Source organism: Plectropomus leopardus, chromosome 11 (assembly GCF_008729295.1).
Source record: "Plectropomus leopardus isolate mb chromosome 11, YSFRI_Pleo_2.0, whole genome shotgun sequence".
NCBI classification, from domain to species: domain Eukaryota; kingdom Metazoa; phylum Chordata; class Actinopteri; order Perciformes; family Serranidae; genus Plectropomus; species Plectropomus leopardus.
The window spans coordinates 30,451,015-30,466,940 of NC_056473.1; the positions used below are offsets into that span (position 1 = coordinate 30,451,015).

General features: G+C 40.4%; 1 protein-coding gene across 1 annotated transcript in view; it reads left to right on the forward strand.

Annotated features, from left to right (window-relative positions):
• Positions 1-15,926, forward strand: part of nrn1la (neuritin 1-like a) — a 77,876-nt gene that overhangs the window by 51,282 nt on the left and 10,668 nt on the right. Inside the window, exon 3 of the mRNA XM_042495690.1 lies at positions 4,612-4,762. Within this exon, the coding sequence (XP_042351624.1) occupies positions 4,612-4,762 (151 nt within the window). The remainder of the gene's footprint in view (positions 1-4,611; positions 4,763-15,926) is intronic.

Genomic DNA, 15,926 nt, shown 5'->3' on the forward strand with positions numbered 1-15,926 from the left:
TGGTGAAGGATTAAATTCCTGGTTGTTTTGGCCATGCTTGGCAGGACACAGTAAAATCAGGTGAACTCTTTGTCTAACAGTTTGCTGTGGTGGCTGTGTCTTCGAATGATCCACTGACAAAAAAAATGTCAAAACTGACCACTGATATGTCTTTTAGATGCTTTGTTTTATAAATGTTCTTTGTCGGCTTTAGCCTAGGTGAACAATACATTTCTTTCTTGTAACAGCTTCACAAAAACACTTTTAATGTGAAACTGCAGCAGGATGTTTCATTTGTATAAGCAGCACCACAGCTGGATGGATTCCATGATAATCATAAGGATTACAATTTTAAGCTAGACTTTGTCGGCGTCTCGGTATCACGGTATACCAGGGTATTTAAATACCCCAAAGGTATTTTTTTCAAAACTGTCATAAATTCATGCGCTCCTCTTTCTTATTTATTGCATGTACCTAGTGCACAGCACACACCACCAGAGCTCAGTCTCCAGTGAAAGACATCAAGACACCTAGTGGTGGAACGAGAAGTTACAGGACTGTAAACAGTTGGCAGCCAGTGATGGCAGAGAGAGACTGTGGTGAAGGAATTTATTTCGACCATTCGAGCTTGTGATTGTTGGAACAGTCTTAACATTTTGTGGGTTTCTATTGAGTATTTAAAGGTCTAAAAACTGAAAGTAAATAGCACATTACCCTTCCGACTAGGCTGGGGAGAGATTTTGTTGTTGGTTTAATTCAGACTAAGTCTAAAGTTACTGGAAGCGTGAGACACAACAGGTTTACCAAAATCATAATCTTTCTCTAACCCATAACCAAAATGCCCAAAACTTAACCACAGTTAGTTTTACTAATTTCTGGATTACAGGGTTTTCCTGTCACTATTTTTAATAATATTTTTAAATTCATATTAGTAATTATTGTATAAGGTTAACAGTGAGTCAAAACAAACAAAAAAGCAACCAAAAAGGTAGTCAGCCCAGTGGATGTGAGCAGATATTGGTCAGTGATGGTGGAAAATCCTCATGATGGTGGTGAAAACTAGGTCGCTAAAAAAGCTACCACTTCACCTGTCTTGCAGCCTTGCCTGGTCAGAGTTGTTACTTTTTAGCATGTAATGAATGCCGTTAGCACCATCTCAAACGTCCATTGGCCCAACTTGTGGGCAGTGATTGAAAGGTCTGTAACCTTGAAATGTCAAGGCATGTTGAAAAAGCACTGAGTTGAATGAAGGAAGTTATATTGCAAATTTAAAGCCTGAGATGGAATAATTCCATCTTCTGTTTTCAAGACACTTAGCCGCTCCTTGAAGTCTTCTCAGGCTTCTGATTCACATTCATTTGCTGCTGCTTAAAAGATGAGAAAGGATCAGCCTAATAAAACAGCGGTGCCCACACCCCGGAAGAGATCTAGGTCTCTGCCGTGTGTACATTAAAGCTTAGCTCGCTGTCTTTTCAATCCTCTATAAATGGAGGTACAACACCAAAACCATTGAATGATTGCTAATAATTATTTCAACCAAATGCACATCTCTCTGGATGAAATTTCTCCTCCTCAAGTCTGACTCAACAAACAGCTTTGGGCTTTGGTGAGATGCTGTAAATAGCTATGCACAAAGTAAATGACTTGTGAGACTGGGTTCTCAGGGGTGTGTGTGTGTGTGTGTGTGTGTGTGTGTGTGTGTGTGTGCATGAAGTGTGCACTTTAGTGCCAGACTTTAGAATCCAGGGAATAGCTTTTGTTGGGGTTTATCCACATTTTCATAGAGGAACAAAAGGTGGTTTCCTAAATGGGCTCCTGATTGTACTCATCTTTTGGGTTTACCTGGTGGGACAAATGCACTGATCAACCAGAACTTTAAAACCACTGGCTGGTGAAATGAGTAACATTGATTATCTCACAAGACTGCAATGTCCTGCTGAAAAAATCTTGAGTTCTGGCATTAATGTGGATGCCACTTGACATGTACCACCCACCAAAACACTGCTGCAGACCAAATACACCCCCTCATGGCATCAGCACTCCCTGATGGCAGTGCGCCCCCCCCCAGCAGCACCATATCAAACTGCAAAAACTGCTCAGAACTAGTCCAAATAAACATGACAAGGAGTTCAAGGCATCAGACCGGCCTCCAAATTAGCCAGATCCCAATCCAATCGAGCATTTGTGGGACATGCCCCACCTTGTAACCCACAGGACTCCAAGGATTTCAATCAATCAATCAAATTTTATCTACATTGCACCTTTCAAATCGAATGCAATTCAAAGTGCTTTACAGTTTGATTGAAGAAACACAAAAAAGAACAACACAGGAAATAAGCAAAAATGGATCTTAGAAAATAGAATAAGTATAAACCAAAAAACTGTGATAGTGAAGACGCTACATAACAGCCAGACTAAAAGTATCAAAATTTCCAGTTCCTCTCAGATCCTGCGGCAGGCTGTTCCAGCATTTTGGAGCATAAAAGCTAAAAGCAGAAACACCAAATGTTTTAGTTCTACTCTGAGGAACAGCTGAAAAATAAGATTCGGAGGATCTGAGGGGCCTTCCTGGTTCATAAACTAAAAGCATCTCTGAGATGTAGTCTGGGGCAAGGCCATGTAGTACCTTATAAACTAATAAAATAATTTTAAAATCAATGCAAACACTAACAGGCAGACAGTATTAAGTTTTTAAAATAGGTGTAATGTGTGCTCTCCTTCTGGCCTTAGTCAGAACTTGTGCTGCAGAAATCTGAATTAGTTGCAGCTGATTAAATATATTCTTTGGCAGACCAGAGAGGTTATAAAAGCGTGCATTAGTCTCTCCTTGTTGTTCAGATTTGCTGCCAATACCTTGGTGCCAAACGCCACAGGTCACCCGCAGAGGTCCTGTGTCCATGTTTTGACAAATCAGAAGCCCCATCATGCATTGGATTTGGCTCTTTCCTGTTGCGGCATAAAACACAGGACCTCCGGTTTCCCGGCTCATCCGAAGATTGCTCGATCAGATTGGGATTTGTGGAATTTGGAGGCCAGGTCAACACCTTGAGCTCACTGTCACATTCTTCCGGGCGTTCCTGAGCAGATTTACAATGATGCGTGACAACATGTTACATTTAGATATCCTTCTGTGTCTGCTAATTATGTTCCTGAATGCCGCTACCGTGTTGTCAACACATAAACATGGTGGGATTATGCTGCACGTGGTTATGTTTAGACAACATCAGCACATGGCAACCATCGCTGGGACATCAACGACAGCACATGCTGGCACGGTTTGTAAGAATTAGGCAACCAGGGCACATGGTAAGGTGTAGAAAAAAAACATCACATTCAGACAGGAAGCGAACACTGAACTCCTGCCCCATCCACTGCCCCTCCTGCTGCCCTTTAGGGATCTCTGTGCTCCTTATATCACATCATTACTGGCAGTGTTTCAATCTGACTAAAGCGGCATTAGTGGAGGATTTCAGAGTGAGAATGGACTCGGCATGGAGCATTGTCCTGCTGCCATTGCCATGAAGAGGTGTACTTGGTCAGCAAAGGGGTTTCAGGGTGGGTGCATGTCAAGTGGCGTCCAAATATATGCCAGGACTCAAGGTTTCTCAGCAGAGCTTTGCATTGTAGTGAGATGTTTAATGTTATTTTGTCACCTGTCAGCAGTTTTAATGTCATGGTGTTGTAATGATCCGTCATTTTGAGGAAAGCTGACTTCAAATCAGAAATAATCCTAACAAATATTATAAAGAAAACAAACACCCAAAAGCGTGGGTGTATGTAACTTCTATTATTTCCTGACACCTGCTGTTAAAATGCATTTCCAGTTAAAAATGTGATTCCCCTTTTTCCTGCGGAAGCACAGTTTGTGCTGCAGTTCATACCCTAATCTTTGTACGTACTCAGAACTGACAGTAAGCACCTCGTCCTGCTTGTTCTCCATCAGCGAGTGTCTTGACAATCCATGCTGACAACTGACAAGATGCTGTCTGAGCAGCTTGACACCTGACAGATTTGTTATTGTTGCTCTTGGTTGGATCCTTTTCTAAAAGATGATCTGTGTTTGTGTAGTGAGTGTATGTTTCTTGGTGGAAATGGTCCTTTTGTGAGGGTTGTCAAGTAATTTCAAGGTGTAAGTAATGTTGAGGTTTATTAAGGGCTGCACTCTAACTTGATTGTGTGTGTGTTTGTGTGTGTGTGTGTGTGTTGTTGATCTGAACAGAATCTGATCACTGAGGATAAATAAATAAATTTTCCTCTGTTGTGTTTCCATTTCCTGGTCAACGAGCCTTGACGTGTCTCATCTTTGATGTGAGCGATCGATCAGCGGCGGACTTTAAACACTGAATGAGTGAGAGAGGAAGATGGACCCTCAGCTGTCTGGAGCTCTGAGTGTATGATGGATAATACTCAACCTCTCAATCCATCCTGAAACAGAAAGCTGCAGAGACAGCAGTGTCACTCACGCTCTTTTTATCTGCACATCTCACTCTGGTGCAACAGCTGCAGCCATTAACAAAGAGTAACAGATATACTTTATCATCAACTGCTGCTCTGATTTTTCTGCAGAGTTAATATTACACAGCGAGTTCAGTTTTTAATTCATTTGTGTGTATGTGTGTTTTGTGTGTCCAGTGCTGAGCCCATGCCCTGTTGCTGCATTGTCAGCCAGACGGTGCGACTTCATCTATAAGGGTTTCGCTCAGTGTCTGATGGCTCTAGGCGACAGTCTCACGGACAGCACTCACAAGGACGAAGACATGCACGAGATACACTCCATCTGCAGGTCAGTGTAATCACACACATCCCATGCCATGTTAAACAGAAGCGCTGTCTGAAAAAATCCACAGCACTGAATACGGTTAGATAGGAATCCAGCCGAGTTTCAGTATTCAGAAATGCATTTGTAAACCCCACAGGGCAGTTGGGTCAGTATCAGTGGGTATTCAGTTACTTTAGAAGAGAGAGAGTTTAGAAAACAAAGACGGCAGCTGTCTGGGGAAGGCAGTACATATTCTCTGAGTATGCAAGGCTTTTGGAAAGAAGGGTTTAGACAAGCATTTTACAATTCCACAAAGTCAGACAGCTATCTGATATCAATAGGGCACGTACATCTGTACAATACCACAGATCGAAAGTCTTGGCTCTTTAATCCCTCACTGGACTGGCTCATGACCTGTTCACATGCAGTTACCAAAGGCAAATTGAAAACAATGAACGAAAGTTTCATAGCTGTTATAAATGAGAATTAAGGGGCTTTAGAGCGTGTCAGTGGTGTGTAAAACTTGTGAGCAATTTGAATAGATACTCGATTTTCAACCAGCTTTGCATCATGTGTTGTGTATGAGCCAGCGAAACACAGCTGAATGACGATCTGGCTGTGTTTCGCTGGCTCTTGAGGGCTGTTGCTCCAATTACAGGCAGCACTTCCACATTTTTGTATTGCCCACCAACCTTGCCACCACATAGTCAAAGAGTATACAGCTGATAAAAAGACATACCCGCCCCTCTCTCTCCGTCTCTCAACTTTGGATCAAAATCCAATCAGACGGTAGAACTAGGCACTGCCGATGGATTATAAATCAAGATTACTTTACTGCACTGCCTATTTCTCTCCTAAAATGTTTTCAGAAATGTATTTTAATGCCCCATTTTGTCATAACGGCAAGAGTTTGTGAACAGGAACTGCCGCAGCAGCGCTGATCAACTATAAACCAAGATTCTGTTATTGTGTTGTGTATTTTTTTGTCTCAAATGTTTTCAGAAACATATTTTATCTAACTGTTTAATTGTAACATGAGATCTGTCGGATAGCCATCGTGTCGAAAGGACAAGGTCGCATAATGTCATCAACCAGCCGGAGCGTTTATTGGTCGGATGCATTCTGGTAGTTGTAGGTTTTCTACCTCTTGAAAAAAAGTGAATGCCACAGTCCTTTTTCTCCGTTTTCTTTGGTTGTTTAGCACCAATTTCAAAAGTATTTACACCTTCCTACGGCAGAGACGGCCTATCTTTAAGTGAGGACTCTCGTTATATCAGTGAAATACTTATTTAATGTGGGAGTTAATGGTGTTGGTTGGCCGCCTAAAAAGCATCCAAGGCGCTTTAATTCTAAGTAAAAATCTTTTCTAAAATGTGGCTGACCAACATGATCCGAGTACAATGTATTTTTTTAATACTATCACCACCAAGTGGAGTACTCCGTTTTATCTTCATTAGTCTGCATAGAGATTGAAGACTGACTAAGTAACATAAAAAAGAAGTAACCACTGTAACATTTTCACTGGGCTCCATGCTGCTTTCCACTGATTACTGCACTTGTTTTATGTTGCATTTGTGACGTCAAACATGACACACCATAAAAAAACAAAAAGATACATAATATAGAGCCATACACGGTTCTGATCTACTGGTAATGGCAATGCCAAAAGAGTCTGTCATCTCAATTTAAAGGGGTTTCCCATATTAAAAAAAAACAAAAAAAAACACGTGGACTATTTTGGTAGGTAAAAGATAGGGATTTCTGCACAGTGGACACTAAAGAGAGATTTGTTCTGTTCTGATTTCTGCGTCAACAACAGCATGATACTGATGATGCTGGTGCACCACACTGACATCACCACTACTGATATTTTGTTTCATTTTTGCTTGTGTTGTTGCAAACTAAATCTTTGTTTGCCATTGAGAATTCCCCCAGTGATGTGCCTTTGAAAAGCACACTTCATAGGATTGTGATAAACACTCTGATAAAATAAAAAATGATTTTACTGAGTGGGATTCAATGAGGGGGATATTGAGTCTTTCACTTAACACAAACAGAGTGATTACGGTGATTTATGCAGCTTGACTGCTAGATTGCCACGACTCTGTCAGTCGATGTTGAACGAGGCATCACTTCCAAGGTGTTTATCTTGTTCAGCGTGTCATTTATTTTATATAAAGGCATCACATTTCATTTGACACTGATATTAAAAAATGCTACATGCAGCACTTTAAATGGAGTCATTTAAACCTCCTCTTGTTTAATGTGAGGAAATATAAACTGCAATGATGCTGTAGTTATCGCTTATATTTTTCTATTTCTCAAAGTTCTTAGGATTCAGGCCTCTGGGTTGATGTGTCCTATGAATGACATTTGAGAGCCAGTGTTGCTAAGATGCACTGTCATATAGACTGGAGCATGTCATAGCCCTGTAGCATACTAATGCTGATTCAGGACTTTTTCTCCCCTTTTGGCCAAGTCTCAATAGTGTTGATTATGTACTGTAAACAGTTTAAGATCTTAACATTAAACAATCAGGAGGACACATCGAGCTGTTAAAGCAACTACAAGGAACCTTCATTTTGTGTTGATTTTGGCGCCCCCTGTGGACAAAAGTTTCCTGAAATAAAGACCGCATTTCCCATGACCGCCACTGCTTCATGAAGCCTTGCTTTTTGAAGCTCTTTATAGATTGCCCCATCTATGACTGTAGGCCAGCCGCGAAGATAACATCGTCGCGGTTCCCTTGTCAAAAAATCTGAAGGTTTTTTTCTATTGGATTTTGTGTTATTTCAGAAAGTAAATTCTGTGGTAAAGAAATGTTTTGTTCAGTGAGATAATCTTTACTAATGAACACCACTTTTTTGAAACCTCAGTGCAATCGCCAGCAGTAAAAAGCTAATGTTAGGCTACAAACGAACCACACTTTGGCCACGTCAATGCCACTACAAGGCTGTAAAGCAGACACAAAAAAGCTTTAAAGTTCACAGGTGGAGTATTTACCGACATATTTTATGTCGCAGGACAAAACATGAAAGTCTCTTCAGTGTGTGTTAACCACAGACCTCATTACAGGCTTCTAACTCGGGTTTTAGGACTCATTACTGGGGTTCTCTGTGTGGCTACCCCACGCATTTGTTCTGAAAATGAGTCAAAGACGGCCCCAGCTTATTATTTAATTCTGTTTTTATGCCTCCACACTAGTGAAAGCTTCAGCAGAAGGCATTATGTTTTCGGGTTGTCCATCCCTCTGTCCCATCCTTGTGAATACGATATTTCAGGAAGGGAATTTCTTCAAATTTGGCCCAGATGTCCACTTGGACTCAAGGATGAACTGATTAGATTTGTGTGGTCAAAGGTCAAGGTCACCGTGAATTCATCGTCTCATTCTTGTGAACGTGATATCGAGATATTACCTTGAACACCTTTAGGGATTTTTTTCAAATTTGGCACAAATGCTCACTTGGACTCAAGAACTAACTTGAATGGGATTCTCCCATTGCGTTTTGGATTATTGTTGACAGTAAACTCGGTGGTAAACAAAAGTTTATGATATTTACACTTTTTTTCCAACAAGATAATCTCAACAAATAAACACCACTTTTGTGATTGCTGAAGTAGAAATTTGATCTCCAGAGGAAAAAGCTGATTCTAGGCTTTAAACAAACTGCACTTAACGACTTAATATTGCGGTCACGAGACTGTAAAGCCGTGTCCTGCATGACGATCTGCAGTCTCATTTAGCCACTTATTAGCAACCGCCTTTTTTTAAGACGCGTAAAGGCTTAAAAATTCACAAGCAGGATATTTACTGAGGGATTTTGTGTTTTATGTTGTTGAGTAAAGTTTGTGTAAAACACAAACCTTATTTCAGGCCTCTAACCAAAAACCCATCCAAAAAAACCCCATTCATTTCAAGATGAGGGAAATGGAAGTGCTTAGAAATGTCCTAAGCTAACTCATTTCCAGGTTTTCGGACTCACTCTATGAACAACTCAGTCAAAAGCCACTGTGAAAGCCAGCTGTGTGGTAGATGCTCTTGAAGCTTGTATCAAGAAACCGTGAACAATTGCAGAGGAGCTGATCTGACCACTGTGCTGAGTCACTGAAGGGGGGCAGCTGCAACCAAAATTCAATCAACACCATCAATCAACGAGGGCGAGCAGAACATTTATTTTGATCATTACAGCTGACAAAGAAGTAACACATGCACGGCCCAGTTTATTTTGTCTCCTTTTTAAGTCGTGTTGGGTTTTTTCCCCCCTCATTTATTTGGGATGGTGCTGAGAAACCCGGGTCTCGCTTGCTTCTATTAGCACCGATTCCAACCAGAAGGAAAGTTACTTTTTGTTCATGTTACTTGAACACCTGCTGGGTCGTCAGCAGCTCCTGTACACTGTGTTCTGTGTTTGTTCTGCATTATACAGAGGAAGAGATCTACCAGGTGTTAGCTGTCATAAGGAATCACAATGTAACATTGGCAGTGCTCGAATCACAGATAGGACGCCACGCTGTCTTTCCCCGAGCTAGTGGAGCGTCTGTTTGGCTGTTAGATTTTAAAGGAAAAGCCGCTGACAGTAGCTTCTTATTGAGCGCACAGATTTGACATTAGTGTTAGTCCTCTCAGCTAACATTTGGCGGGAGAGCTCCAAAATGTCAAACTATTTCCCTAATTTAGGGATACTCAACTTGTTTTGCTTGGGGGCCACTTTTACAAAATATCAGGAGGCCAGGGGCCAGTCGCAGCAGCCCCATACATGTTTCTAGATTTTAGGACGATTCTAGGATTTGAGGATGTAGCAAGGATTTTAGACTGTGTCTAGCACTTTAGGACGTGTGTACGATTTTAGATTTTAGTCTAAGATTTTAAGATGTTTCTGGGATAGCAGGGAATGTCTAGGATGTTAGGACATTTCAAGGATTTGGGGACATTTCTAGGATTTAATGACAATGTGAGGTTTTAAGGACATTAGGATTAACTAACATTTTAGCACTTTCCTTCATCTAATTGTCAAGTTTACTCAAAATTTAGCCGTACTTAGGTACTTTGTGAATTTGTTGCAACTTAAAAGTGCCAGGTGGAAATACCTTGTTCTTTCTTAGTGCCAGCAACTTGAGATGATTTTGGCAATGATGAAGTTCGAGGATCATGTTTAAGAAAATAAAAATATGACTGACTAGTTTGCTGCAGCAGAATACAGATGTATAGTACACTAAACTTAAACTTAGTTTACTGAAGTTGTTAAAACTTAGAAAGATTGATATAATTAATCCTGTCATTTTTAAGTTGCAACAACTTCACGAAATTATCCAAATATAACTAAATTTTAAGTCGACTTAACAATTAGTGATCAAAAGTTAAGACTAATAGTTATATTTACTTACATTTTTCAAGACAATCTGTTTCCTAGATTTTTTAAAAGTGAAGTCAACTTGTCAGATTTTACAGTGTAGGATTTAAGGACATTTCAAGGATTTCCGGAGGTTTAAGACATTGAAAGACCTCTGTCGGGGGTGCGAGGGATCCTCAACTGGCACTTTTTTTTTTTTTAAATAAACAAACTCTGTTTTGATGCTGTTTTATGCATGCAGAGTTGGCCCATGGGCCACAAGTTAAATATTACTGCTGTAAGTGATAAGCTATTTTTAGTGCCCACCCACACTGATATTGAAACAATCAAATTGGTCACTGCAGAAAAGAAATATTAAATTTAAATGTATGGTCTTTTCTTTGGTGATTACAAATTTCGCCAGATAAGTGGGCTATTCCTGTCAAAATAAACACCAAGACTGTACTGATTTCTCAGAAAAGTTCCTTTTGATTTTAACTTTGAACACTTAATCCCGAACAGCGCTGCCGCTTCCCTTCTCCGAGCATATCTTCACTCTGCAGCTCTCTTTTTAGCCTCTCATTGTTTGGGCTGGAGGCCTGATGACGCTGATTAAAGATGCAGAACATCTCTCACTTCCCTTCTCCTTTTCCCCTCCTTTTCCCTCCACCATCACTCCATTTCTCTATATCCTGTATCCATCCATCATTCCTCCCTCTCCCTCTGTCATCTCCGCTCACCACTCTATTTATACATACCTCTATCATCCATCTTTCAGAGGAGTCGTATCCTCTCGACCAGGGATGGCAGCAATTAATGTGTGAGGGGTCTCAGAATAGGATCGCTGATCTTAGAGCGCTGTTTCTGTTGAGTGAAATTTGTTCGCTGCCAAAATCATATTGAACTTTTGAAGTACACAGCAGACTTTACACAGATAGTAGAGATCAACTAAACACTTCAAAGTATTTGTTACGCCCAAACAAAGTTGCAGTACTGCAGAGCTGATATATTTAGTAGATATTTAATGTGATTTTGCAGGAATTGTGACGAGCAGTCTTTTCTCACTGCATTATGAATGAGGCTTTTGCAGACTTAAGAGCGTGATCACGCAGCAGCACCATACATGCTCTATATAGTAGAGCTTACAGACATTATTTCACACTGAAGTGTTGTCGCACAGCTCACTGTGTGTGACTCAGTGAAATTGACTCCAGGGAATCCAGAGAGGGTTTTCCTTTTGTTCAAGACACATTTTATTGAGATCTACAAAACCTGACATGATAGTCCTTGAGGAAAACCTAATGTAGTTATCCTGAATGTATATCCTCATGTGAGGATGTGTGTGTGTGTGTGTGTGTGTGTGAGCCTCTCCTTGTAGTTTCTCATCGATTTCTTGGCTCAAGCTTTTCTGCACTTTCTGGACTTTCCTTTCCTTGTTCCTTCCCTCCTTTTTGAACTCTGCAGGCAGCATTGCGCTTACAGTCCTTTCTCATTCCAAAGTTGTCAAATATTGTGGCCTTGTCAGTGATATCATGATAAGATACTGATGCCAAAACCCACCTTTCCTGGAGGCATGATGCACCGCCAGGCACCGTCAGTTTGTAATGCGGCTGTATGGAAACTGTCACGGTGGTATGATACGCTCCTGGACGGCGTCAAGTTGAAACGCTGCGGGTAACCCAGCCTGTTGTCATTCCTGAGTTGTCAAATACGACCACTTTTGCTGTGCTTTCAGCGTAAGATCCTGACACCAAAAGCCACCTTTCGTGTCTGCAAGATAGGCAGCTGAATGGTGTCAGGTGAGAATGAGGCTGGACAGAACCATTTGCCATATTTTCATTCGCCACCAAATGGCTGGATGGCACCTGATACATGTGTATGATACACTGCTGGATGGTGTCAGGTTGAAATGCTGCCGATAATTACGTAATATAAGGAGCATGAAGGTCCCTATAGTGTGGGCAGAAGGGGCAGTGGATGAATCCAGCAAACGCTGGACTTTCTTGCAGGAGTCTGGCGTTTGCTTCCCATTTGAACGCAATATTTTTTTCTTACATCTTACCATGTGTCTGTTTTTCCTAAACCTAACCATCCGTGCATGCGTGTACATTTGTTGATGTGCTACCTTTGATTGTCTGGTGCCATTTTGGGTAAACATAAGCACATGCAGCATAATTCCACCACGTGTTTGTCCGGCCGATTTTAGAAGCATTAATTGATGATTTGTCACTGTAAAAAGTGCAGCTGTTCTCCGTTACAGTCTTTCTATCATGTTGCAGGTAGGCTGAGATTCAGAAGATTCAGGAAGGCTGACCAATCAGAGCAGACTGGGTGTTTTGGGAGGGGAGTCTAAAGAGACAGGTCTCAGACAGAGGGTGAATATAAGTCTTCCAGCACAGACAGGATGAGGAAAATTAAAGTGTTTTTTGAACATTAAAACATGTAAACATGTTGTCATCTCAACCTTAAGTTTGAACCTAAAAATGAGCATAATGACTGGTGATTTTTAATTTTTTCTCCAGTGCCACTTGCAAACTAAACTAAACTAAATGCATTTAGTCAAGTACAGTTATGAAGTACTTGTACTTGTCTTGTGAAATTGGGACGGCTGCGGTTCAGGAAGTAGAGCAGCTTGTCCACTAATTGGAAAATCAGCAGTTTGATCCCCGGCTCTCCCAATCCTTGGGCAAGACACTGAACCCCAAATTGCTCCCGGAGGCTGTGCCATCGGTGTGTGAATGTGAGTCAACTGAATGATTAGATTAGATTTGATCTGATGAGCAGCTTGGTACCTTGCACGGCAGCTTCTGCCATCAGTGTATGAATGTGTGTGTAAATGGGTGAATGTGACAGCTAGTATGTTGCTTTTAGAGGTCACTTCGATTTTCCAATCAGATTAATAACCGGTCCCTAGATTTTCTGAAAGAGCTTCTCCCTGTTTGACATCTTAAATCTTATTTTCTCCAAATGTACAACATTTGCTGATTCCCTCCGCCACATCAAATGTCGAGAGCTTCTCAGATTTCCAAAATTGTAGCAGCAGTTTTCTTGCCAGCAGTGTGGACGCAGAGAGGATCTGAGCTCCATACTTATTCACTTTTCTTGACTCAACCTCCCCAAATAGTGCAGTAAGAGGGCCAGGGGGACACTGTTTCTTAAAAGCCTAAAAAACAAACACAAACATTTAATCAACAAATAAATTATGGTGTAATATTGTAGGTTAAAATAAGTCTTAATTGATTCCTTGGTGAAATTGACACGATACACAGCAGAATATACTGTAAAGTAAACTGAGCGCCACTCTTACCAAGTGATGAGCACGTTAATTATAATTAGGAAGTTCTTCTAAGTCTGAAATTTATACGAACTGATCAGTTCTTATATTTATTGTTTATTAGAAAACAATTAACAGAACAGCATCAGAAGTGAGCATCAGATCATTTTTGATCACAAGAGTAAACTACTCAAATGACAATTTTCTTTCATCACGGTTACGGATATTAACAAATTTGATTCTTGTACTTCATACTTGTGCTTGTATCAAGAGGTTTCTAATCTTTTCATCTGAATATTCAGGCCAACCCTACAAAACCAGGATCATTCTGCATCATTTAATCAATATGATAATAAACAGTGGGAATTAGTGTGCATTTCTGCAAAAACATTGTAATTTTCCAAAAAATGTAAAAGCGTGACTTTTGATTAAAAAGGGGGGTAAGGGAATGGTTCAAGAGAATATTCTCACAAGTTGAATAACAACTTGTGTAAGTGTGTGTGTGTGTGTGTGCGTGTGTGTGTGTGTGTGTGTGTGTGTGTGTGTCACCATGGTCCTGCAGCCCACTTGTGGTACCACTCTACTGTTGTTAAATCTCTTCTATTCCTTGAGGTACCAATTAAACTACTAATCCTGCAACCCAGCCACCTTAGTGTGAGTGTTGCCTAATGCAGGGACATAAGCGCTCTCTCTTTCTCTTTCTCTCTCTCTCTCTCTCTCACACTCACACACATGCACACACACACGTCCATATACACACTCCTTCCCAATCTACACTCTGTGTCCTCACCTCACTTTTTCTTTCTCTTATTTTTTCACCCTCTCTTTTCATCCCTCTTTCCCACCCTCTCTGTCTTCCTCTTTTGTTACCTCCCTCCCTCTTGTCTTCTTTCACCTCCCTCCATCCCTTAGCTCTGTTCTTCTTTTCAGCTCCCTCCCTCCCTCCTGCTCTCCACTCAGGAACATGGTTTTAGCGCTCCTATTAGAGCCACCTAATGAGGAGGTAGCGTGGCGCACCCCTCTGAAGATCCTCGAGCACGTGCACACTCAAACGTGCACACACACACACATGCAACAGCGCAGTCTGAATAAAAGGCTATGATTTGCATCTAGGCCAAGGCTGCTCCATTGTCAGAGCTCTCCCAGGAGTGCAGCGCTGCTTTTACTTTTCATATTCACAATAGGATTTATGCAGTTGCAATCATTCACTGTGGATCCAGAGGAGGTGAGGTGAAAAGGAAATATTTAGGGCTACAGATACAAAGTTATTAAGCACAATAGAATTAAACTGTAACCTTTTGCTGCAGATTTAAAAAGAATAGAGGATGTTCAGATGAGAAATACGTAGGTACCATTTTACATTAAGGCAAAGTTATAAAAGGTTTATAGGTTATCAGTAAGTTTATTAAAGATATACTGTGAAGGATTAAAAACAAAATCTGTTGACTCATACAAAAGTAATCCCTCTTAATCATCACGTCGCCTACTAGAAGTTTGTGGCAGTCTTCTTATCATACTGTGTTTAGGACACAGGAGAGATATGAACTTAATAAAAAGTAGGGTTCGCACAGTCATGAAAAACCTGGAAAAGTCATGCAATTTGCAAATAGCAATTGCCAGGCCTGGAAAAGTTTTGGAAAAGTCATGGATTTTTGTTCCACAAACCTTTAAAATAGGTAGTAGGTAATAGTAGGTAATAGTATTACAATAAGTATCGGTAGTCGCGAAAAAAAAATAAATTTAAAGCTACACTGATGTGTGTGCCCACAGCGGTGCTTGTACCCGTGCAAGTCAGAGACCCACCAGAAGAAAAAAAAAAGTCTGGAAGTGCCACTGGTTTAATCGTGTAATATTGCAGGTTTTTTTCCTCCTAAATTAATGACTTTATTCTAAAACCACTGGACATGCCGAAGGGTTTATCACATAATATTACAACTTTCTTTCTCTTGAATTAATTACTTTATTCTCAAAATGGATTGATTTATTTTTTAACATGACTCTATCCTCCTTTGTAGGTTTTGGTGTAGTTACCTGTGATGTTATTTTGTACTTTTGTATATACGTATATAAGTTGCAGAGAAAGAAAGTTTCCTGCACAGTGAAAGCGGTTCTGGTGTTCATTAAGATGTTGTTGTGGTTCTTTAGGTGGTTCTCTGACATTCAATCACAGTGACAAACTGAGAACACCTAACTGTTCTCTGCAGGACTCCTCAGAGACAGCTTTATTGACTGAAGGTTGTGGGTTTAAATCCCCCTGAACTGTTTGTATTTCCCTCTGTTGACCCTCATATAGGTCTCTTATTGTGAAAGACTGAGTCATGTCACGGGGTTCAAGTCCACTTGTGTTTTTCAAATATTTTTAGACTTTTTGAATTACTCTTTTACTCATCCTTCAATCAAAAATTATAATCTGATAATATGATTTATATTACTTTTATATTCATTTTGGTAGAACACTTTAAGTATATTTTGATGCTTAAACTTTTGTACTTTTGCGTAAGTTACATTTTCAATGCAATAACACAATGTGGAAATATGTGTTATGTGTAATGTGTTTTTACTTGGTCGGCTTATTAAGGAGATG